General features: G+C 32.8%; 1 protein-coding gene across 10 annotated transcripts in view; it reads right to left on the bottom strand.

Annotated features, from left to right (window-relative positions):
- Positions 1–26,721, bottom strand: part of pHCl-1 (pH-sensitive chloride channel 1) — a 1,039,090-nt gene that overhangs the window by 228,691 nt on the left and 783,678 nt on the right. For all 10 annotated transcript variants that reach the window (XM_075374857.1, XM_075374859.1, XM_075374858.1 and 7 more), the window contains one exon: positions 2,371–2,591. In XM_075374857.1, coding sequence (XP_075230972.1) covers positions 2,371–2,591 — 221 coding nt within the window. The remainder of the gene's footprint in view (positions 1–2,370; positions 2,592–26,721) is intronic.

Here is a 26,721-nt window from a genome sequence, read left to right as displayed (position 1 = left end):
AATTTTTGAATGCACTGTCGATGACAATGCATTGTGATAACAAAAGTTCCATAAAAAAATTTATTGTTTGCAAATAACAGAAATTCAAACAACTGCGCATACAGTTGAATGACTTTGATGCAGAGTGCTAGTCAGCAGTGCTTTCTGCTATGCAAGAAAATGAATAGCCTATAATGTGAGATGGGTTATATATATAGCTGTTCTTATATATGGACAGCTGTCAACTAGTGTCAGAGAATCAGTACTCTTAGATTCATGCACAAATTTGTTTGAATTTGTTATTCAATTTGCTACATCATTATATTTCAGAAGAAATCCATCTATGATGTGTAGAGTTATGTAACCATTTATATAATATGTTTAAAAGTGATAAATTGATACATTTAAGTATTGTCTTTGATAGTACACTGTCTAATTGTGACAGTAATTTTTTTAGTCTAATTGAAACTAAGAAGTATAAAATTAAAAAAAAAAAATTAAATACGCTTTTATTTAACTAATGAAAAAAGTACTGAAATTTCACTATTTGGAAATTATTGAAGTGAAGTATAAATTTTTTATAAAGATTTTCCAACACAAATATGTTTAAAGATACAGTAAAAAAGAAAAATAATTTCAATCTTACATTAAATCAAGAATAAATGTTTATAATAAACCGTTTGATTAAATTCAAATAACATTTTATATTGATAATTATAATCTACAAATCTGCTTTCTATTCACAGTAATAAATGTACTTCCTATGTGAACATTTCATATTAAATGAATTTATTAACAAAATTCCTTTAAATTTTTATATCCTGAATAATAAAAGCATGGGGTGCCTTTCATTGTATTGAATAGCAAATTATTAATGAAATGATTATAAGATATAATGTAATACAATGAAGGAAAAAATCTTTTTTAAGTATTAATAAAATTAATAAATTTAACAGTTCTATTTAATATAATCATTTATAAAAATAATAATGTACTTTGTAGTGAGTTTCAGTCAAGGTTCTATCATGGTTTTCTTACAAATGAAGTGGCATTTCCTATTATTTATCGATGCAGTACTACACCACCTTTTGTCTGATCTATATGCCTTTTGCCTGTGATCTATAATATGATTAAGCTATCTATAATATAATATGCCTATGATCATAATGTACAATTATGATTAAGTAAAATAAAATATTTATTTATTTACTAGTAAGTTAATTTTATTAAATAAACAAGAACCAGCTTTTATCTGCATGAGTCTTGACTAAAATACAAGTAAGATTACAATGCTCAAAATTATGATATTTTAATATGCAAGAAATGCTTTCTAGAAATTCTTTATTAATGTGGATTAAAATAATCATGAAGTGTGGATCAGTGCAAGATTCAAAACCATTTGGTCATCATGTATCAGTTCGTATACCAAAAAATATAAATCGTGGTCAAACTGTCATCATTTGAAGTCGTGTTGTCAAGGTCAACTCGACTATGGCACTTGATGTACCATCCAAAAGTATTCCCTGTATTCTGCGTGGTGAATTTAAGCTTACCCATATAAATTTTTGGTTAATTACGAGTTAAAAGAAAAAGAGAGCGAATCTAAAAGCCACATTCAGCAGCAAAGTGACTGTGTGGTTGCTGCTGTGAATTCTCACTGGATTATTAGATCTTTTATTTTCAGAACATACGATGATGTTCCTGTAACCATCAATAGTGAATGCTACTGAAAAATGCTGGAAAAATTTTTATCAAACAAATTTCTTGATTAAATTTCCTAGATAAAAGGCATAGATTTTAGTTTCAACAAATAAAGCTCACATGGCTGCTGAAAGCATGTTGACATGAAGAAGAATGTTCCCTAGAGGCCTTATTTCACAGTATGGTATATCAATTAACCCACCAGATCCAGATCTTTCGGCAGTGGATATTTTACTTCAGGAATATTTGAAAGTCAAGGTCTATGAAACGTGGCTAGCCAACACGCTTGAACTGAAAGAGGCATTCAATAGGCGGTAAATGTCATCCCACTGGATGATTTCTTACAAACAATCGTGGATTCTCGTTGAGGTAAATGATAGTGAATATTAATGGGCATTGGCTTTAAAAATTAACTGTATTAAATTGTGAATATTTTTAGAGTCATAATTTGTAATTTTCAGTGAACACAGTCTCATAATAATATTTTTGAAACTGTCAGCTACTACCTACTCTGAAACCTACTCTGTATAAGCTACCTCTACTCAGTAAGAGAAACTGTATCGGATTTTTATTAATTCCAATTTCTAAGTTTGTTACTTTTTTCATTGCAGTTTTATACCGCTAGTACAGTATAAAGATTGTTTTCATTAAACGTAAAATAAAGAGTAATAATAATTGTTTTTATATTACCTCATCAAATAATTAACGGTTCCATTACGGAAAATTCGTAAGGCGAAATGAACTGGTATAAGCGGATCCTTGAAGTCTCCGTGCATTATGAAGTATGTATCGGGCAACCAGACATCGTTGTGGTGATGTATTGCGTTCAAAAAGTCATAATTACTTTGGTTGTAATACCTTAATCTCGGATCAAACCATTGTTGCTGAAGAAGAAACTCGACTTCGTATTTCTGAAATTAAAAAAAAAGTAAAAATAAATAATTATTTTCTTTTTAACATGGTGTAAATGAAAACGACCGTGAAAAATGTTAAGAGAAATAGGAAGGCGCATCGGTATGCGATAAGCAATACCAAAATGTAATGCGTATAACATACCAAATTAATTTATTTCCATCCTTTTTTTAATTTATATTAACAGAGAAATGAAAAAAAATCAAGGTATTTTAGTTTTTTCTGTATTTTTTTTTAGAATGTCAAATTTAAACCTGTACGAAAGTAAAAGCAGGCAGATATAACATTCTTGAATTAAGCAGTTTTATGAAGCAATGTATATCTTCACTGAAACGTCTAGATAATTTCATTTTCATTAAAATTTTGAACACATATTAAGATATATACAAGTGTATATATGATATGGTAAGACTAATTAAAATTATATAAATGTTTTTAGTAAAAAAAAACGGTTCCATTAAGTTTTTTACATGCTGTACGGCTCTACAGAATCCAACATGTAAGGGAAGGTCAAATTTTGAATTTTTGGGAAGGTCAAAATCGTGTCAAATTTTGCACTCGGGGTTTTTGAACATTTTGACTTTTATATTTGATAGTGTACTGAAATAGTTACCAAAGTATAATCGATAAAAGACCACGTGAAATTTTTAACTAGATCATAAAACATAATTTTAAAATTTAAACAACAATTAATATTTAAATTAGTGTCAAAATCAAAGAAACCGATAAAGAGTTCTAGTAGGTAGATTTAATACAGATATTTATTCTATTTTCCTGATAACGAAACAGAACCGTGACTTTGAGAATAAAACATAGTCAGAAGACGAGGGATTTAAACTAATATTTTAGTTGATCTATCAGCTACGCAAACTAATATCCTGCTTAGTAATTAAAAAAATAAAATTTCAAAATACGTTTTAAAAAATATGCAATTTAAAAAATGTAAAAGTATAAATTAAAATAGCTTTTTTAAACCTAATAATAAATAATTTTAAATATATTTTTCCAGACCAACTGGAACAAGAACTAAGGAAATACCAAGGGGTATTTAGACCATGGCGAGGCTGCCCAGAACAAATTCTAAACTTAAAATTAATTAAAGGGTATCATAAACTAAGGAATAAACAACTGGTAGCGACTTTTATTGACTTCAAGGAAGCATATGATTGTGTACATCGAGAATCCCTGCTAAAAATCCTGAGAAATTTAGGGCTTCACCCAAAACTAGTCAAAATCATCGGACTTACACTAACGGATACCAAATCCAAGGTTAAATTCAGGAGAGAAGTATCTGATTCATTCGACATAAAAACAGGACTGAGACAAGGAGATGGACTGTCACCGCTTTTATTCAACTGTGCCCTTGAATTTATAATACGGGATTGGAAAAAATTAAATAAAGATAACGTTAAAATAGGAAAAGATATCTCAGTAAATCGCCTAGGCTTTTCGGACGATTTAGTCCTACTAGCCCAAAATATAGAAGAGGCCAGATACCAACTGTCAACACTGGAAGAGATTGCAGGAAAAATTGGTCTGAAAATTTCATACGAAAAAACCAAAATTATGGTGAGAGACCCAGTACGCATAAGCAAAGTAAAAATAAACAATAATGACAAGAACTAGTAGAAAACTTTAAATATTTGAGGAAAAACATCACACACAACCTCCAAGAAAATCTAAACTGGAATCAAAGAATAAATAAACTCATCAAAGCCACAATAAGAACGCAAAACATCTATAACAAAAAAGCACGTCCATAAAAACAAAAATAAGACATATAACTCAGTTATCCGACCGGAAACACTTTACGGATGCGAAACCATATTTGGACCGTACCAGACAAGGTTTATCGACAAACTGGAAAAGATTGAAAGACAGATTCTACGACGATGCATCGGGAAAAACATTAAAAAAGACGGGATTTGGAGAATTATTCCAAACGAAGAGATTTACAAAACGATCATCCCGATAACTAATAAATTTAGAAAGAAGAGAATTTCAGAGAAGAAAACAGTCTTAATACAGACGAAATTTTTTTTAAGAAGACTAGTATAGAAACAAAAAAAAATAACAGATCTGAACCAGTGCATTATGGTAGAAACTTCTTACAGTCGCCTTTTTAAAACAATGTAATCTTAACTTTCTTTAAAGTTCCCATCACTACTTGATTTACTGATGTGTTGATTTTTCCAGCTAGAAGCATCTTTCAGGCTGACCGTTGTAGTTCGTTTATTCAAGACCCTTTCTCTTTTTTTGTTTAGCCTCTGGAACCACAGTAAGATATTACTTCAGAGGATGAATGAGGATGTTATGTATGAATGTAAACGAAGTGTAGTCTTGTACAGTGTCAGGTCGACCGTTCCTCAGATGTGTAGTTAATTGAAACCCAACCATCAAAGAACACCGGTATCCACGATCTAGTATTCAAATCCGTATAAAACTTTAACTTCTTTTACTAGGATTTGAACGTTAGAACTCTCGACTTCGAAATGATCTGATTTGCGATGACGAGTTAACCACTAGACCAGCCCGGTGGGTTAATTTTCAAGATTAAAATTTTTATTCACGTTCGCCCATTCCTTCTCTCTCTCTCTCTCTCACACACGCACACACACACGCGTGCGCGCGCACGAGTAAATTGTACATAAAATTTGTTACTGCTGCCATTTTGGAGTTGTTATATGTATATATTTGCGTTATAAATAAATAATATTTTGTTATATTCTAAAAATGAGAGAGAAAAGAAAGATCAACATTAAATGGAATGTGCTGGAAAAATCCATCGATAGTGTGTCGCTGTCAGCTGACGGATTTTAATCTGAAATATACCAATCTGTCATGTAAATAAGTTTATAAATATATATATTTTAAATTGAGTTTAATAACTATATTTTCATATTATCATACATCCATATTCAGCTACGTAAATTGAATATACATTATAAATAATAAAATTCTATACAGAATTCAATTAGATTTATTTATTTCGTTTAATATTTTTTAATATCATACTTAGTTCTCTTTTGTTACGGTTTGAAAATAATTAGTTAACTGTATTTTAAAGATATTATAATACAGCCTGCTACAATATACCTGTTATTTTAATAGTAATACAATTTATAACTTCTACGCAAATAAAAAAAAAAAAAAAAACGTGATCGATTTAAACAATAAGGTATTTATTAAATTATTATAAAAAATATACTTATGTACCTAAAAATATTTTTTTTTTTAACCAAAACCTGTCTTTTTTTAATTATATGGCATTACGATGGATTAGAAGAGCCGGTTTTACTCGATAAGCTCCGGGTTACTACGTTATCCTGTGTTGTGGCTGCATTTAATTGTTATTCTTTGTGATCGCGTGACCGCCACCGAGTCGGATTGTCAACGGATCGGAAAGTAGGAACGGTGTACGGTGACCCGGCTGGAGCCGGATGACCTATCGAGGTAGGGTTGGCCGTGTTCGAAGTGTGTAATAGGCCCTAGAATTGATCCGCCACCGAGAAGGTGGTTTTCTTCACGCGTCTTTGAAAGGGCGTGTCGTGTGTGCCCTTGACTTTAATCGACTACGAGTGCTGTGCTAAGTACAAACCCACCGGGTTGGTCTAGTGGTGAACGCGTCTTCCCAAATCAGCTGATTTGGAAGTCGAGAGTTACAGCGTTCAAGTCCTAGTAAAGCCAGTTATTTTTACACGGATTTGAATACTAGATCGTGGATACCGGTGTTCTTTGGTGGTTGGGTTTTTAATTAACCACACATCTCAGGAACGGTCGAACTGAGAATGTACAAGACTACACTTCATTTACACTCATACATATCATCCTGATTCATCCTCTGAAGTATTATCTAAACGGTAGTTACCGGAGGCTAAACAGGAAAAAGAAAAGCACAGAAGAAGGATGAACAGTACAAAATCTTGACCGCAGCAATATACGGCTAGGAGGACGGTCTGTACTTTAACGAGGTGGTTTTGACTTTATAAAAGTTAAGTTTGATAAAAGGGGGTTCGAACGATCGCACTCGACTAAAGTCAGATCGCATTGATGTTACTGTAACTGTGAAGTGGGAAATAACTTTGTAGTTCTCCATAGGGATAGGTATAGATTAATCTTTCTTCCGTTTGCCGTATTGTCGTTTGCGCAGGGAAATTGGGAGAGTGCCCGATTGTAATCGAAATGACACAGATGATTACTTTTTAAATTAAATTTTGTAGAACCTTTTTACTTTACTCGTTTCATACTTTTATTCACAAATACGTGGAATCAAAACATTAAATTAAAACATCGAACAAAATTTGGCAACAATTTTTTAAAAGGTACATTTAAAAAAAATCACAATACGTGTTTTAAATGTTAATATTTATTACTTTTTTTTCAAATTTAAGGAGTATAAGAACATTTATTTCATCTCAGGATTATTTTTAAATCGTAGGTAATTGTAGAGTTTAAAAAAATAAACTTTGAAGCCAATTTCACGATTTACTATTATTACTTTGTCGTCTAGATAGCTCTATAGCAGAGCTATAGTTCCAGAAGGTAAAGCACTGCAATTATTTCAATTTGGGCATATGCGGATCCACCGGATCTTTACCGCATCAGATCTTTGACACCTAAGGAACCCAAAAAACCGGATAGAAATTTTCCGGATCTTCGTGTGTGTTCGGTTTCCGGTGTTGGCCTCTTAATCACCTTATATCTCCAGAACTAGTGGACCGATTTTAACTAAACTTGGTCACATTACTTCTATATATGGGGCATTGAGGTCATTGAATTTTCAACTTAAAAGGTCAAGGAGGTGAGGCTGTAGAGTAAGGTGTACCTTACTCTACAGTAAGGGGCTGTGTACCTTCTTCAGTGTCTCAAAATTTCGCCTAATTAAGGTTATATTTTTCTTAGTTACTTTATTAAAAATTTAAAAAATAACAATATGTAAAAAAATGTTTTGTAAAATCGCACCCCCACCTCAAAAAATGCTGTTGTAGTCGTCCGCTATGTTGTGAAGTCATTGTGCTGTGTTGTATTGAACGGTATATTAAATAAATAAGTAATATTTAAAGTGTAAAAAAGTAACTCGGTCTGGTTGGGTCTCGAACTCGATCTACCGGTCGCCTCGGTACCTGGTGCGTTAAGTCTCACGGCTACTCTAATCTGCCGACCGTAGGAGCGAAATTTGTTCTATTTAAGTTGTGAAATTACATTAGTTTAGTTAGTGCCGACCATCACCGCTAGTACTGCCTCACCCGCGCGAATTAAATACGGTATGCGTGCTCGCTTTTGTTAGAATTGCTGAATTAAATAAACGAAAAAATATTATATTTACAAATGAAATGATAAATATTTTAAATTAAGTTTTGTGTGTGTGTGTGTGTCTGTAAGCCGTGCATCAGGAACAAACCACAGTTGTAGGAATTTCCCGGAACCCGGGAAAGTCCTTCAATTGTGTTGTAAGCTTTTTTATACATTTTTTTGTGCTTATTTTTATTTGTATATTTATAAATGTGTACACATTACATTAAACGCCTGAGTGACATAATTATAATATTAATATTATAACTATTCCGTTCCGTTAATCCTAAATGTATTGAATGGAGGGTCTAATCTTTCTTACAGGATTTTACTCTGTACTATACAAAATTTATGTAACGTATTTTAATATAAAGGAGGTCGAACTTCCCACGCTGATCAGTCTCGTTGAGAATTGTGAATCTCTTTTTCCACTCTTCCTCCTATAATCTTCTACGTCTCACTTTTCTCTACCTAAGTTCCCCAATCTCACACCTTCCAATTCGTCAATTCTCATCTCCTTATTTGTCTTCCACTATTCGTTTTCCTTCCTAAAGGTATAAAATCTATAATTAGCAACGCCCTTTTCTCGTCATTACATCTCGTTAGGTGACCGGACCACTCCTCTCTCAACTTCCTTATAGATTCAGCTACTTTAATTCCACTCATTTCTCATCCTGTCGTGTCTTTTAAAATTAAAAAAAATCTCTCTTTCATTGCTCTCTGCCAAACATTTACTTCACCTTTAAATGCATTAGTGAAAGACCACGTCCGGTTATCGCAGATTACCACTGGTAACTCACAACTCTCAAAGACCAATTTCTTCCGTTTCATACTAATTCTACTTTGTATAATGCTCTTTAACGACCGTTATTTATTCAAGATAAGAGACATTCTTCTTTATATCTCTTCCCGGGAACGATTACTTAAAGAGACTGTCTGACCCGAGTAGATTTATCCCTCTTTTTTTTCAAGCGATCTTCATCCAAGTACTACAGGTAACTGTGTAGGAGCGGATGTACTTTAGATTCTTTATGGCAAATATCTTGCAGCATCACCGACAGTTCCTTGTGCTGTAGCACCTATCGATATTATATCATCAGGATATTTTGGATAATCGTCTACCGTTTATCTTGCAGCATCACCGACACTTCCTTGTGCTGTAGCACCTATCGATACTATATCATCAGGATATTTTGGATAATCGTCTACCGTTTATCTTGCAGCATCACAGACACTTCCTTGTGCTGTAGCACCTATCGATACTATATCATCAGGATATTTTGGATAATCGTCTACCGTTTATCTTGCAGCATCACCGACACTTACTTGTGCTGTAGCACCTATCGATACTATATCATCAGGATATTTTGGATAATCGTCTACCGTTTATCTTGCAGCATCACCGACACTTCCTTGTGCTGTAGCACCTATCGATACTATATCATCAGGATATTTTGGATAATCGTCTACCGTTTATCTTGCAGCATCACCGACACTTACTTGTGCTGTAGCACCTATCGATACTATATCATCAGGATATTTTGGATAATCGTCTACCGTTTATCTTGCAGCATCACCGACACTTCCTTGTGCTGTAGCACCTATCGATACTATATCATCAGGATATTTTGGTTAATCGTCTACCGTTTATAAAAATTCTAAACTCTTCCCGATACAGTCTGCTTACAACGTTTAGAACTATACCGAAGAGACTCGGCGATAAGGAAACGGAATAAGGAACCTTATACCTTTTGATACTCGAAATTCTAAAATATTTTTTTCTATGGTTATTCGTATAGGTTGCACTCCCTGTACGTAATTATTTTATAACAGTATACGTCTTCTGTGTTTATTTCCATATGCGCTTGCAAGATTGCCTAATTATAAATACTATCAAAAGCCTTCGAATAATCGACGAAATGTATGAACTTTTATATTATATTCTTTCCATTTTTCAATCGATCGATTAATTAAATTGCATGTAAATGATTAGGGTACACAACGTAATTATTTTTAAACTGAATAATTTTGGGAATATTTTACAAAATACCGATGGTAAAGATGTGAGCCGATAATTATTATTAATCATTTATACGCTTTCTTTCTTTAATAGCATTATATTTTTCTCTGCTTAAGGAAATCTACTTTTTTTTGTTGAAAAACTTACACAATATACTTGGCAATTCCAAACAGCTTATTTTTAATAATACATTATTTATTTACAATTTTTTCCCTTGCTGCTTTGTTGTTTTCAACTATCCCTATTATTTTTTCTACGTCACAAATTATATTCTATTTTTTTTTCTTATGTTAGAAATAGTTAACTGTAATATCATTTCAGAATAGTCTTATAATCATACTATAGCAGAAATTTAAAATCGTTGATTTATGATTCTAGAACAATTTCAACCTATATTAAATACGTTTTTCTCAATATATTTCGTAACTACTTCGAAATTATCACATTTCAAGAGGATTTAAATCGTTTTTTATTACTTTGATTTAGAGAATACGTTGAAATTTTACTTTTTTAAACACAGCAAACTCTATAAACTCAAAAAATAAACAGTTACAGTATATCCGGTATCCGGTTATTCAAGGTGTACATTATGAATACGATTTTTTTTTACATCTTCCATATTGACTAAAGTCTCTCTTTTTTCTCGTTTTTCTGTTTATAGCCTCCGGAATCACCTTAGTGTATTATTTGAAGGATGAATGAGGATTATATATATATATGAATGTAGTATTGTACAGCCTGAGGTCGACCATTCCTGAAATGTGTGGTTAATTGAAACCCAACCACCAACCAACACCGGTATCCACAATCTAGCATCAAATCCTTATAAAAGTAATTGTCTTTATTAAAGTCTATAACAACGCATGCTACTACGACTATAGTCGTAGTGTCATGATAACAACAGGTATAAATTGCGTTTATATTGATTAGTGAATTATCATTAGCGATAGATAGATTGATCGGTTGTTTTAATTGGTCTGCATCATAGAGGGGGTCGGCCGATCAGCAATAACATTTTATTTTACAACTGAGGGCATGTCAGATTGGACATTGAACGAATAATTAAGGTGAACGTTTAATTAAATTTTTTTCATAAACGTTAACCTAAAATTTTCGTCGAAAAAACAAATGAAATATTACTTTTTTTCTATCTAATTAATTCACTAATTTTTCGATTAGTAATTAATTTAAATAGACTAAATACACAAAACAATATGTACCATATGCATATATAAATCTCGAGCGCTTTCTGTATTACAGTATAATCAGAAGAGAGAAATAACTATTTACGAGGCTCGGCTGATAAATTTTTATACACTAGCGAGCTACACGGAGACAAAGGGTACTATCGAGTCGGACGTGGCAGCACATGATAGCTAAAATCCCCCTCTACAAACCTTCGATAATGCGTTAAAATCTCTTTACCGGTTTGTTTTCAGTAGCAGTTAAAATGGAGTCGAGTACGGTCAATATGTCAACACGGTTTAAACAGCGCGCAGAGATTGAATTTTTAATAATAGTAAATGTGAATCCTACGAATATTTTTCAACGTTTAAAAGCGGGTTTACGGTAGTGAAACTGTTGACAGGAGTACTGTGAATAGTTGGGCGTTGAAAGTTTGCGAATGTGAAACTGGTAAAGCGACAATTGAGGACGCACCTCGCAGCGGACGACCAGTTTCTATGACTGTTGAGAAACATCGAAAGGAGGTGAACGATTTGCTTCACAGTGACCGAATCATCCAGCAAAGCATCGCTATTTAGTTAGACATATCTAAAGAACGAGTAGACCATATTACCCAGCAATTTGGTTACCATAAAATCTGTGCACGATGGGTACCGCGCAAACTGATGGACGAACCCGAGCAGCGTCGTGTCGAATATTACGAAGATCTTTTATAGCGCTATCGTGCCAAACGAAACGACTTTCTTTTCAATATTCTGATCTGGGATGAGGTACATCATTACGACCCGGAAGAAAAACGGGAAAGCATGGAATACAGACATTACGAATTGCCAAAACCCAAAAATTCAAAACTCAAGTATCGGCGAAGAAACTCCTTTTGACAGTGTTTTGGGACGCCAAACACGTTTACGTTATCTGGAACATAGGACGACTGGGAACCCCAAACCGTACATTGAGACGTTGAGAAACTTCAGGCGACGAGTATGTCGCGTTCGAAAGACCACCATGCTCATAATCTTACAACATGACAATGCGCGGTCTCACACATCGCACACCACTACAGAGGCTCTCCGCATGCTGAAGTTTGAGCCTGTTCCTCATCCGCCATACTCGCTGGATTTGGATCCGTGCGACTTCCACTTCTTCCTTCATCTCAAGAAGGATCTCAAAAGTAATCATTACACTACCGATGATTAGGTGAAGGAAGCTGTGGCCGCTTGAATCCGAGAAAGACTGCCAGATATTTTCAGTGACGGAATGCAAAAACTTGTCACATGTTGGGAAAAGTGTATCAGTGTAAACGGGGATTATATTGAAAAATAAATATTGCATTTTGTAGCTAAGGTATTGTACTTTTATTCACTTTTTACTTCATACCAATATCTCTTTTCATTCCCATGCTACTCATATATGTGCAAAATTTATCAGTCTAGCCTCGTAGTTTTAACGATTTTTATTATTTAAAAAAAAAAAAAAATTATTACTTTTCCTTTAGCATTACAGTTGCGCTGTCGCTTTAGAAGGGAAAGTATTGTAATCAGTCCGATTTGGATATATGCGGTTTTCACCGAATCTTTACGCTTTGAAACCTAAGGAACCCAAAAAAACCCAAAAATCCGGATGAAGTTTTCCGGATGTTCGTATGTACGTGTATAACTTCAGTATTGCCCTCTAAATCACCTTATATCTCCAGAACTACTCGACCGATTTTGATAAAATTTAGTCAGATTACTTCTATATATAATATATACATTAAATTTTCAACTTCAAAGGTAAAATTTGTCACAGAAGGATCAGATTATACCTACTGAAGTTTTTGATCTTTTTCGCGATTGGACTTTAAATATTTCATAATTAAGTATTAATTATTAATTAAAAATCTTTCGGAGTATTTAAAATAAACATTTGTCAAGATCAAAGCCGGAAAAGTTATACAATCATTGCCGGTTTTTTAAAATTCTTTTTTTACGTTTCAAGCAACTCAGTACTAACCATTAAAATACTAATTTACCCACTTGTACGTACGTACGTACGTACAGAAATCACGTCGAAACTAGTCAAAATGGATTCAGGGGTGGTAAAAATGGATATTTCCGTTGAAATCTGAAAACCGAAATTTTTCGCGATCATAATATTCCTTTAATTCGTACAAGAAGCAAAAAGTACGGTGCGTGGGTTTGTTTGTTGTATGTGCTCACATTTTTATTTTAGCTGCTATTGGCGCAGAGCTGACGCCCGGTGGTGTGCCGGGCGGCTGCGCGCAGTGCACGAACAATTGATTCGTTAGAACGATTTATACTTCTAAAACGAATCATTTGATCAAACAATTTTTTTAAGTAATCTCTCTTTTTATCTAAAATTATATTTGTATTTTGGGGATAAAAAAGGAAAAGGTTGGGGTTAGAGCAGTATTAAAAAATCATAACTCAAGAAGCAGCTAAAAATGTTCAGGATCTTGAAGCTTTTGTTGTAAAAGGTTTTTGTTGTTATACGCTAAATTCATGAACGTTATTTAGTTACAACTGGCAAAAGCATTTAACAAAATAATGTTTAATGAAACATAAAACATGTAACATTATCGCCGTGGGCCCTAGGCCAGCCTTTTTTCTAGTCTCTTTAACAGGAGTTGGGCGTTGGTTGTTACACGTGCTCACATTTTTATGTTGATGTAGCGCTACCATCTAGCGGGAAAACTGAACTAAAAACTATATAATAAATTGTATCGTGTAATATAAACAGTACGTTGTTTACATTAACATTTATAATACTTATTATTTTTTTACATTTTGTTAAAAAAAAATATATTTGTAAACATAAGTTTTTGAAATTTTATAAAACCAAATACGTATGGAATAAATGTTAATGTAAACAACATGTAAACCGTTTATTGTAGACAATACAATTTATTATACAACTGTTAGTTCAATTATTTGCCATTATTTTTCTTAGTTTTGATTTTTTGGTATTGTAATGCTTTTATTAATAATAAAAACATTATTTATGAACCATATAAAATGAAAGGAACTACCCACCACTTGTCTGGATACATCAGGAAAACCACGATAAAACCTTGATAAGAACAGCACCATGAAATACTTAATTCTTCCTAAATTATAAAGCGGAAGAAAAATGCTGATAACACGAAAACTGCAATAATTCGAGATCTAATTGATCTACTGGGACGGGCAATGACTTAAACCACTCGGATAAACAAGTCACACCTAATGAGGTCTCACCCAAAATTTTTTCTGAACTCTGAGTCGAGATATGAGCGAACACTAATTCTCCCTATACTATGAAATAGTGATAAAAACACTGAAATGCTGGAGGGGGTATTGATGATATTTGGTTAATTTTTAAAATAATATGTACACCGAATAATATATGAAAGGATTTTTTTAATTTTAATCTTATTTATTATGAAATATCTAATAACAAGCACGGTACAAAACAAAACATATTATTTTAATTAATTTAAATTTATTTTTTATAACAAAACCTTTACAAAGTATAAACAAAACATTATTCCAAATATACATATAACAGATAATACACTCAAAATACAAGTTATTATACATCGTCGTAAACTTTAATATTGTGTCACTATACGTAGGTATGGTTAGGTTATATTGTTTGCGAATTCAATTGGATGAGTTATTCGTTAGGAAAAGATAAACAACGGTTAGATAGCCGGGTTTGGTTATACGAACAGAATAGTATTATTGGATAGTGTGCATGTATTTAGCACGGAGGGGGTCGGTTATCATTATCGATCAAATTATAAGGGTGATATACTCTCCTAAGCGGTAAAACCACCACTTTTACTATTAGTGGTAGTGTATTCAAGCTAGTTTATTTATAGTTAGTAACCTCATCAACAGTGTTTCAGTGATAACTGGCATTCAATTTACCCGCTTGAACTTCGGTTTTATTAACTAATATTTTTAATGCAGTCTTTTAAAATAAATTATATTGTCCTATTTTTATTAAGAAATTTACGAGTACAAATACATTATATGTATGAAAAATTAAAGTAATTGATTAATTAGAAAAAAATAATCGAATTTCGTATTACGAAAATAAAGTTAAAACGATTACGATTAAATTTTATAAATTTTTTTAAATAACTCAACATATGAATTAAAAGTGAAAAAAATCCGGCAAATTATTTATATAAAATTTCCAACTTCAGAATCGACAGATTTTAATTTCAAATACGCCAAAGATTTTTTAAATAATAACGACTTTTTTATTATCATTATTAAACACTAAAAGTTATATTAAATAAATTGTACATTAAATAATATATAATATAAATATTATCTATGAAATCGATCTTAAATAGAAAATGGAAATCGATTTTAGATAACGGATTCAGGGAACTATTTCAGAAAACGACTTAAGAATTTTTATAGAGATTTTTATCTTTTAAACGTTCTGGGAATATTTCACTAGAGAACAGAAGGCGCTGAATTTAGCAATGTTTAACTCGTGTAATTTTTGTTTCGATCTGACTTCAAAATTTGCGCAAAACGTTCGTTGTGAAACATATAAGTACTGATATTTCAGCGACTACAAAATGTAACTGAATTGAGTTTAAGATCATATTGTAAAAAAATTCAACACTTCTTTAGAAGTTACAGGTACTCATTACGGTTATTCTTTTAAATAGCCACAAATTTACTTGTTCTTAATTCACAGTTGTCTATCCAGCAAAAGTAAAACATTATACTATTCGTAATTTTCGCTATAGTTGAAGAAAAGACGATCAATCATAATTTCTCTTACAAATATTCGAAGAAAGCTGTCACGTTTTTGGAAGCGTGCTGTTTATTAAACAAATTCGTAAGCTATAACTTGGAGGATTTTTTTTTTTTTTGATGATTGTAAAACTTTAGCCAAAGGCTTTATTATAAATTCTGTTTAATGATAGAAAAAAATTAATAAAATGTGTTATGAAATCGGGTGGGTACCGTATGACCCGATTGTCTGTGGGGGCCTAAAATTTAATAGGATTAAGATCTCATAAAAGGAAATACTTTCCTAATTTCATGCTTAATGGTTAAGCCGATTGAAAAAATTAAGCAAAATCTAAAAAAAAACAATTATTTTGTATGCGGCCGTACCCCCTTATCGGATCGAGGCAAAAGTTTAATAAAAGTTACAACTTATGTTGACGAATATATTTTCCGAGTTTCAGAAATTTTTAGTAATCCTTTTTGGAAATACGAGTATACAACAAAGACTTTACAAACAAAATTAAGCTATTTATATCCCCGCCTTTTACTTCAATCGATTAAAAAATTTCAATAAATAGTTTGAAATTTGAAAATGGCGTTAGATATTCCACCCCTTATATAATCAAGTCAAAAATTTATAGTACATTAACGCCCCATATATAGAAATATGTCATCCAAATTTCATGTTTTAATGTTCAGGCAGTTCCGAAATGTTTATTAACATACAAGTCAACATACTTACGTATATACGTTCTTCCAAAATTTTCCATGAATTCTTTTTGTTTTTCGGTTTAGGGATCACGAAACGTCCAGATTTGCAAAGATTTCCACATCCAAAATTTTAACCCATCAGAATCTTTTACCTTATTAAAAAAAAGAGAATAAGAATATATGCTTACTGTATAAGTTTAATTCTGTAGGCCCCCCCCCCCCAAAAAAAATGGCTGTAGGATTTAAACGATCACTAAATAGAATTATAAAGATTATTGTTATTAATATTTACTTTTTTTCTTTTAACATATGACAGAATAAACAGCTACGGATATTAGTCCAAATGGAAATTTGTATATGAAAAATGTCATGCCTAATCGGGATTCGAACCTGGTACCTCCGGATGAAAGGTTGAGACCTAACCACTCCGCCACGGAAATCGGCAGAACTTTATAATAATAACGATTATAATTATTTTTTAAGGTGCATATACAAATTAATTTGCGTTTGTTTAATATGCAGAACTATATTAATGCACGCAAATTTATTTATACTGAAGTATATTAAAATATAATAAACACTGCACTTATAAATATTATTTATAAAAATTGTTCAATACGTAAAATGAACATAATAACATACAAATATGGAAATTACATTAACAGGGGTTTTAAAACAGAAGCGGTCACTGAACTCACAAAATTTAACATATTAAAACGTAAATGTGCAATTTATTTAAAAGGTGTATTTATTCCAACGTTTATTAAATAATGAATATTCACGTACATATACGATATATAAATGCGAAACTTAAAAGTATATTAGTATCATTATATATAGGTTAAAATAATGTTTTTTAATTTCCCTCAGTCGGTTTTAATTTTGGGAAAAATATGCAAAAAAATATTATTTTTGTGTAGAAAATGGTAAAATATAAAAATCATTCGGAAAGTTCTCGGCCTGATACAGAGATGATACAAATATGATCAAACGAATGTGATATTTGTCCAGTATGATTTTTTAGATGTCGTGCCGCAAAGCTTCAGATGCACGGGTTTGGTTGCTTATCTGGGGGGATCGAGTAAAGCAAATAAGCTTTGACATTTTCTGAAAAATTGACAAAAATTGAAGTTTGAGTTCTTCTTATACAGTACTTAGTTTTTAAAAGTTTAACCTCAACGGACATATAAAAAAAGGCTTGGTACCGCTTTAAATGATTTTTTTCTTAGTTTTCAACGGCAAAACAGTGATTGAGCCGCTGAATTTATCATTTAAGATAAAGTATGCTCCGGGCGTCTAAAAACCGCTACCACTGACGAAATCATCCAAATTCCGCAGTACAGTATTAAATGAACGACAATTTAAGGTACACAAGTTTGTTGACATCGCAAATTTCTCCATATACTGTGCCTACATCATTTTACACGACATTTTGTGTATGAAAATGGTTTCCGCTCGATGGATGCCTCGTTTGTTAACAGACCGAAAACGTATTCGACTTATTTAATCTCGATTCCGCTGAGTTTCTTCGACGTTTTACAAAGGTAGATGAAATATTGATTCACTATTACTCGCCAGAGACCAAAAAGCAGTGACTAGGAGCAAGTGAAAAGAGAAAACCGTTTCATCTGCAGGAAAAGTTACGACTACGGTTTTTTTTTAGGATTCTCGTGGTTTAGTGTATATTAGAATACCAGGAGAAAGGCAGGACCATCAAGTGGGATTATTACGTTTTACTACTGCACCGATTGGAAGGTTCTATTCAGGCTAAAGTCTAAATCTGGCCATAAAAAACTGCTCTTTCACCACAATAATGCGTTTGTATATACGTCTTGAGTTGTTCCGAGCAGAACTCTAAACAGCTTCGAAGTGTTTTGACATGCGCCGTATTCGCCGGATTTGGGAGCCAGCGGTTACTTTTTCTTCCCAAATCTGAATAAGTGGTTCGCTGGACGTATATTCACTTTAAATTATGAGGTTGAAGCTGAAACAACAGCTTATTTTGTGGAGTTGGACAAAGCGCATTGTAATAGAGTATTAAAATGTTGGAAAGTCATTGGTCTAAATGCATGAGAAATTGCAAGGTGAATGCGTTCAAAAAAAAAACAATATCTGAAAAATCTTGCGTTTTCCATGTAGGCTGAGAACTTACCGAGCGGTCTTACAACAGATAAGAAAGTTATTTGTATTTTTTCTTTTACTACAATGTATAGTGTTCAGTTTATACGTGTCACCATCCTGGCCTCCGTAGGGGAAGACACTCGCCCTGTGATGATCCCGGTCACCACACCAGTCTCTTCGTTTCTAGTCCTGATGGGCTTTACCAGGGGTCGTATTTTAAATCCTCTTCTTTGACCGCTTGCAACAGAAAAATCACTGCACCAATCTCGTTCAAATTTTTACAAAAACTAGTCCGTTCTGTTTACCGTATCATATACAAAATTCCATATCGGTGTCTTTACTTTTGCGATCAGAAAACCGTAACCGGTTATGAAATTTGATTTTACATTATCCACCAATGATTTTAGTTTGACTTAAAATGAGGGTGAAATCATTATTTTGTACGTAAAATAGCTAAATTCAACAAATTATAACATTTCTGGATTTATTTTTGTTGTCATTTAAGTGATAAATAATATAAATGAATACAACCAATATATAACAGCTACAATCAGGTAATCACACAATCAGGCATTTCGAAATTTAATCTAATTGTAAAAATGTAAAATTTATTAAAAAAGCTATTTTAACCTATTAACCTATAGAAAATAACATGTTACAGTAAAAGCAGCTGATCAATAAGATTTTATTTAAATTTAATATAATTTTATTTTATTTAAGGGGGTTAAAAAAAATGGTCTCCAACGTTCGAAATTTTAGAGCCGTAAAGAAAAAGTACAGCGATCGAATAAAATTTAGGGTATCAGGGTTTTTGCAAACGTCGAAGTTTCAAGTTTCTCTTAGTCTAAAAACACAAAAAGTTATAGAATTTTCGATAGATGTAAATATGTACCTGTATTTGGATTAATATCTCTGTACTGGCCCGACATAAATCATAATAAAACGGCTCAAAATATTCCTTAAAAGGAAAAAAAAAGACAATAAATAATAGTTTCTATATGTGGAGAATGATGTCATCTAGTTTTGGACAAAATTAAAATGAAAGTAGGCTAGTTTTTACAGTTTCGAATTTTTGGCTTTTTGTATAGCGGTCGTAGAAAATTAAGCTTTATTACGATTAGTTATTAGGCTATTTAAAATCTCAAATTTTTAAATCTATTAGATTTAGGAGTGGGTTATGTACAACATTATTTCTTAACAGATTTTGCATCGTATCTCACAAACGCGTTGACCAAAAAAGTTGAAATTTGCCACAAATATTTTGATATATACAGCCTAGCTCTAGCCTGATTTCGATCTCATCGGATAACGGAGAATCAAGGTACTCGTATATGTTTTTAATTAAATGTATTCTAGCCTTGTTGAATAACACTGCATAAATTGGACCGACTTTCGAGTTAAAAAAATCAAGCGAGCTGAACGGGACCCGTACTTGAAATATCAATTTAAAAAAAATGTATTTTTTAAGATCGAAATTCCAACTCTATCTAATATTAATTTAGTCAAAATGGAAACCTCTTTTAAAGAAAGGGATCCTACGGGGCCCTACTTAAGAATTTAAAAACCTTTTTGCACTTTTTATAATTTCTCTTACACCACCTGTTTTCCATGTAATGGCTGTTATTAAAAATGTTATATGATATAGTGGCCAAGATGGATCCAAATTTTATTAATAAAAAAATTTTTTCTAGCAATTTTACTCTAAATAAAGTACAATTTTGACGATTAAAACATCATTTGAATAAAACCCGGGACCCAAGATGTTTTACCAATAATTTTGATTTCCTCTCCCGATTGTATTTTTAATAATGTATAATCTTTAAGATAAAAAGCCATTTGATGAACGGGAGGGTCAAATCGGACCCAATATTTTTTTTACCGAACATTATGATTTTTTTCGCAATTTTATTCTATATATTTCATAATTAAATCATTTGTACAGAGTGGCACAAGGAAACGGGAAATTTTGAAAGTAGTAGTGGTAGCCCTGAGGAGCTGGTAGAAAGGTGGGAGTGACATTTTTCTGTACACAACTACCTTTCTTTTTCCTGTTTAGCCTCCGGTAACTACCGTTTAGATAATTCTTCAGAGGATGATATGTATGAGTGTAAATGAAGTGTAGTCTTGTACATTCTCAGTTCGACCGTACCTGAGATGTGTGGTTAACTGAAACCCAACCACCAAAGAACACCGGTATCCACGATCTAGTATTCAAATCCGTGTAAAAATAACTGGCTTTACTAGGACTTGAACGCTGTAACTCTCGACTTCCAAATCAGCTGATTTGGGAAGACGCGTTCACCACTAGACCAACCCGGTGGGTTGTGCACAACTACCTGCCATTTAGTAATCATGTCAATACAGAACGTGGATTTGCCATGAAGGCATTTTACAAGAATGGAGACAGTGTGACTGCTGCTCAACGGGAATTCCGACGGCATTAAAATCTAGGACACCATGGTTGCGCCACGCCATGCCACGCTATCAAGACACGGTTGAGAATTTCGAGGTGACGGGTTCAACTAGAAAAAAGAAACCATCAAGAGGTCAAACGTGAAGCGACTGTTTGGTATCCTATTTGGCCCCCAAGATCATCAGATATGTCAGAGTGCGATTTTTTTTCTTTGAGGCCACCTCAAAAGTAAAGCGTATACCAATCGCCCAACTACAATCGCCGAGTTGAAAACGAGGATTTCAGAAGAAATCGTTGCAATTCCCATGGAGGTGTTTCAAAGTGTCACGCAAAATCTCAGCATTTGCTTCCATAAAATGGCCTTCATCTTATGAACATTGTTTTTAGAAATTGAAATTTTTTTGGTTGAAACATTTCACGTTATGTAATTTACTCTTTGTTTTCAACAATAAAACTTGTAAATTCATTTTTTTTAATTTTATGAGCGTTACTTCAAAATTTCCCGTTTCCTTGTGCAACACAGTATTTAGAAAAAAAATATGTCGTATTTATTTAAAACTAAAGATCTATATCGGCTTAATAGGGAAAATTAGTCGGTTTTTCATCCTTTCAGTTTAGATGTTTAGCGATTAAAAAAAGGACGTTATCTTCGTTTACGGGACACTATCAAATAATCCAAAAAAACTATGTCATCCTTGAATTAATACAGGACTATAAAAAAAAATCAGGAAAATGAGATTCCATTATTTTCAGTTAGCAAAGGATATTTGAAATTACGTAAAGAAGACATACGAATGAAGGATAAAAATATTATCGAGCTGTTTTAGAAAAACTTTCATTAATATAATCAAGTTCAAGTAGTACATTCGCAAGGATGAAGCAATGCAGTAATTAAAATAATAAGCGTTGAATTTTTTATATACTTATCTTTTTTTAATCAACTGTCCTTCTATGGATTCCTAAATAGACATTTGTAAATTAACATTAATTAAAACTTCTTATGCGAGCGTTTAATATTAATAGATACAAGTATAAATAGACTCAATTTTACGCTAATAAATGCTGCAGTAACCCTAAATTACATAAAATATTCTAAATTAATGATAATTAAATATAACGAAATATTTTATAACACTATTTTAATAAATAAAAAAAAAAGTTAAAATATATTTAATATACGTGAAAATATTAATGTACGCTGACTGAATTTTAGCCAAATGACATGTTTTATTCTCGCACCTCCTTAAAAAATTCATACAGTATTTACTTAATATTCTACAGTATATTCTACGTATTATCAAAAAAACAATGAAAATAGAATTTCTTCTAGATCTTTTACTTATTTAATATACTTATTAGCGCTATAATGTACGGATGACTATGACGTATTAATGTCGACAAAAACAAATCGTAGAAAAGATTTAACTACACTGTTAAAATCATCAATATCTTTCGTTTAACATATATAAAAAAACAACTATGTTTCATATGCTGGTTTTGATTAATGGCGTAAAAATAGAAAAAAATACTCATTTTTTTAATAAATATTTCCGAAAAAGTAATATTTAGACATCTACAAAAAAATGAACGACGATGATGAAATTTGGTTTTCTGATATATTAATTACCTAATATTTATAGCTTTGCCATTATATTAAGCTACTATGTGAGTACTACTATGATTAAATGATTTTTTGATGAAGAAGAGCGTCCCTGAAGTTCTGGGATGTACTTGGATATCGTCGTATTCGTTCATGAATCTAAAATCTTTTCTTTTTTTTTGGTTGAATTCGATTATTTACGATCAGCTTCCATATTGAAGCTCTAAGTAAATCGTATGACAGAATATCACTTGAAATAGGATAATTGAAATGATAATCCTCATGGAGTACAAAGAAACTGATGTGAATAAATACTAATAACTATGATAATATTTGGTAGAGGCTGAGAGTATAGTTAAATATCTGTACTCCATTAATGAAGTCGGGTACGTAAGTAGAACAAATAAAATAAAATATTAACTTTAGCATAACCGTAGATCATAATAAACGTAAGCATCCAAAAATTTGATAACGGAGAATAAAACAAAAACAATTGTACGAAATGTTATCTCCAACAAACCGAATCATCATAACGGTCCATCAACAAGATCAAGTGCTTGGCGTCTTTTCAGTCTCCTAACGTTCTCGCTGTTGTCAAGTAAATTCAAAGCTAGATAATTAACATGCTTCTCCAACCTTGACATATACCTTGAAAGTAGGCGTTCAACTTCTTCTCGAAAGTATGAATTCCTATACGATCGTGGATCTCCATATACTCGCAAATCACGGCGCTTTGTTTTTATTTCCACAGTATTTTATTCTGGAACCGTTGAATGATCTTCACTTTGCTTATTACTGGTTGTGCTCAAGAGTTCAATTCCGTTAGTCCATACCGGCTTCAAGAAAGCCTTGTATAATAGAATCTTGTCGGATAAAGAAAGTTGAGATCCCTTACCCGATATGGAACGGAACGCAAGAATGGCGGGAGTTTCAAATATTTCTCGCTACAGATCGCAGAGCCTGGACAATGTCCCTCGCTACTATTATCGGACGGATTTCATGGGTTATTTAGTGGCGGTTATAAATTTTAAGTTTTATTTATGGACGGATTTGGTAATTTGCGTACCTATTCGTATGGACCATAGTGTAATTTATTTACCGGTTCTGACCGTGAGAGACTAAGCTTTTGAACCTAGTAATCCCGGCGTGATTCCCCTTCAGTCCATCCGCTGAAGTCCTTTCGGTACCAGCACCTATGGGCTAGCAGGAGTGCCCGTAATGGAGCCCTAGTTATTTGAAGGGAGAAATGCCCCCCGTTCTCCGGAGGATTACCCGATATCTAGTACATCATTTTAAATGTAATGTCAAGTAATCTACTTTTCTCCGTTACATGATCTCTTCAAGTTAAATGGCAATCATTGTAAAAGCCCAGAATCTTTCCTTTACTGGCAAGAGATATTCTGAAACCGTTTAAATGAATTTCAAGGCAATCTTTTCTTTTCATCGTGAACCTTACGTGGCTGGACTTTGTCGGATTTACCTTTTTTTTCTTGAATTTTTACGGGCATCGACTACTAGGTCATTGCCCTCGTCACGTTCTTAGAAAGAAGTTAGTATCACCATCAGGATCGTCATATGTAAGGGTGTAAAGGGCCCTTACATTTTATTTAAAAGCACAAACTACACAAAAACATTAAGACACAAACAACAAAGACAAACACAACACTTACGGAGTGTAAAGGGCCCCGATATTAAAATTTGAGATAAGGTTCTCAAAAGACCATGAAATTAAAAATACAACTTATCAATACCATTTCCTTCTACCTGTCTCGTTTATAGTTTGTATAAGCACTCTCGGGGCGACCAGAACCGCCGTTGAGCAGTATATCAGTCGCGCCAGGGCGCCGTGGCAGTTGACTCCTCCTTATAAATAGGCTATAGGCATGCACCACAACCACCCACAGCCTCGCGCCCTCAGTTTACCCTTGAGGGTCCCCCATGCCATCATTGGACACACCCCGACTCACTGCTCTTGAATGCAGACGAGCCAGGATGGCACGTGTAGTGACGGGAGGGCTACCTCCCGTCACTACACGTGCCACGCTTCGGGAATTCCACATTTAAATGAAACTACCTCTTAGAGATTCTTTAACACAGCTTTGAAATTTTTCACTTTTATAGACTTCTAAGAAGTCCACGTGTAAAAATGCAACTATCTTTTCTTCATTTCCATTATCCAGATCAGCAGTAATATCATTTCTAAGACGGAACCTCTTTCTGAGGTCCTCATATATGGTACACTCTTCTGTTAGATGCTTGACTGTCAGTGTTTTATTACAAACACCGCACATTGGTCTCACTGCTGGCTTCTTTTTTATTTCTCCCTGAGAGAGATCCAACCTTGTATTTACCGCTGGCAAAAGTCATGGCGGTATTTCTCTTGTCGAAATTGCTATTGTATCTGGAATAGCAATTTCGTATTTTCTTCTTAATTCGTGGTACCTAATTCCGGCTGGTCTGGAATAGGTAGCACGACGTTCATATACTGCAGCCATTGGATGATTTATGAAAAGTTTATTATTTATATGGGCAGGAAGAGCCCATACGTTTGCCGCATATCTTAACAAAAGGATCTCTCTTCTATAATGTAGCGGCATTATTCCGGCTTCGGACATTAGACTTGTCGCCGGAACTTGTGCGGAAAGCGCCTGTCGCATATCTAATTCCGCTATTATGAATTGCAATCTCTCGGAGGCTATTGAAAATTTGATAATAAAAATTTGAAATCGATTAAAATAACCTGCGATGGACGTAGAATTTTAATTATTTTATGAATTAAAAAGGCGAGTGGAACGGCAGTTTTCTGGATGGATAAAGAGTTTAAACTATTTTGTTATTTGTCTACGAAACAGAAATAGTTTTTTTTAACAGCTGAAACTCCTGAACCTTTTGCACTTAAAGTCTAAAATGTTTTTTTTTTTTGTTGAATCGACATCAGTCTCTGTTGGATGGGGATAAATAGTTTAATTTATTGGCATCTCTTATCTTTCGTTTCCAGAACCTTTTCATTTTGCGCGTGTTCTTCTCCCTTTAACTTATTCCATTCTCTTCTTATTCTTTTCTTCGCGAAACCTTGACGTATTTTACGTTTTTGTCTGAACATTTCTCTGTCTATCATTTCGTGTGGTTCTTTTTTGACTTGTTTGAACCGATTGGTAGTTGACTTCATGTTGTTTCCTTGGTTAATCTGTTTTCGCCCGTTCTCATCAAGTATCTGTAAAAGACAATTCTGGATTTCCTAATCACGTCTAATAGTTTGTCTACCTTTCGTCAAAATTCTTAGATTTTTGTAGTTTCCAACCATCTTCTGCTTTTCTGGGTCTTACTATTTTTTTCAGTATTCTATGTTTTTAAAGTCGTTTATTTCTCCCTGGTCTAAGGTTGTGCATTCGGTGTATATTTTGTATATTATCCTGCAATTATTTAAATATTTCTTTCACAAAGTATTATAATATAGAGAAATATCTTTAAAAAAAGGCAATTTTTAACCCATAACTGCATATACGTCATAGTCTCACAAATATGATATACCATGAAAATGGGACTAAAAATCGGGTACTTTCTTCTTTATTAACAGCAGCCGTAAAACGTCCAAATAGCTTTAAATATACGTTCCGATTTTTACGGTATTAAATTCAGAAAATAAGAAGCTATAAAAAAAACAAGCTATATACAAATTTTTATGAATTTTCACCGGAATGATAAGACGTTTTAAATGCAAGTTTAATCTTACGTTGTACTTGGTATAACGGGATATAATAACTGCTCTGTAAAGTGTGAAAAATTTAGTGCGTTGAGTATCCATTTTGCTAAGATAGCGTTTAAATTTATTTTATGGCGAGCAAAGTAAGGGAAGTTAAGTAAAATTATGAAATTGAATTAATCTTGATTCCAGAATAAAGCTTGAACAATTAATTCTTTTATGTGAAATTTAAAACGGCTAAATATATGATACAACAGTAATAAAATTAAAGAGAAATTAATAAAATAATCGATAATGATAAGATTTTCAGAAGCAATTTAAAAAAAACAAAAACTGATTTATCAT

This window comes from Lycorma delicatula, chromosome 9, assembly GCF_047948215.1.
Source record: "Lycorma delicatula isolate Av1 chromosome 9, ASM4794821v1, whole genome shotgun sequence".
NCBI classification, from domain to species: Eukaryota; Metazoa; Arthropoda; class Insecta; order Hemiptera; family Fulgoridae; genus Lycorma; species Lycorma delicatula.
The sequence above is the reverse complement of the archived record's forward strand: the minus strand, read 5'-3'. Positions and strand labels throughout refer to the sequence as shown.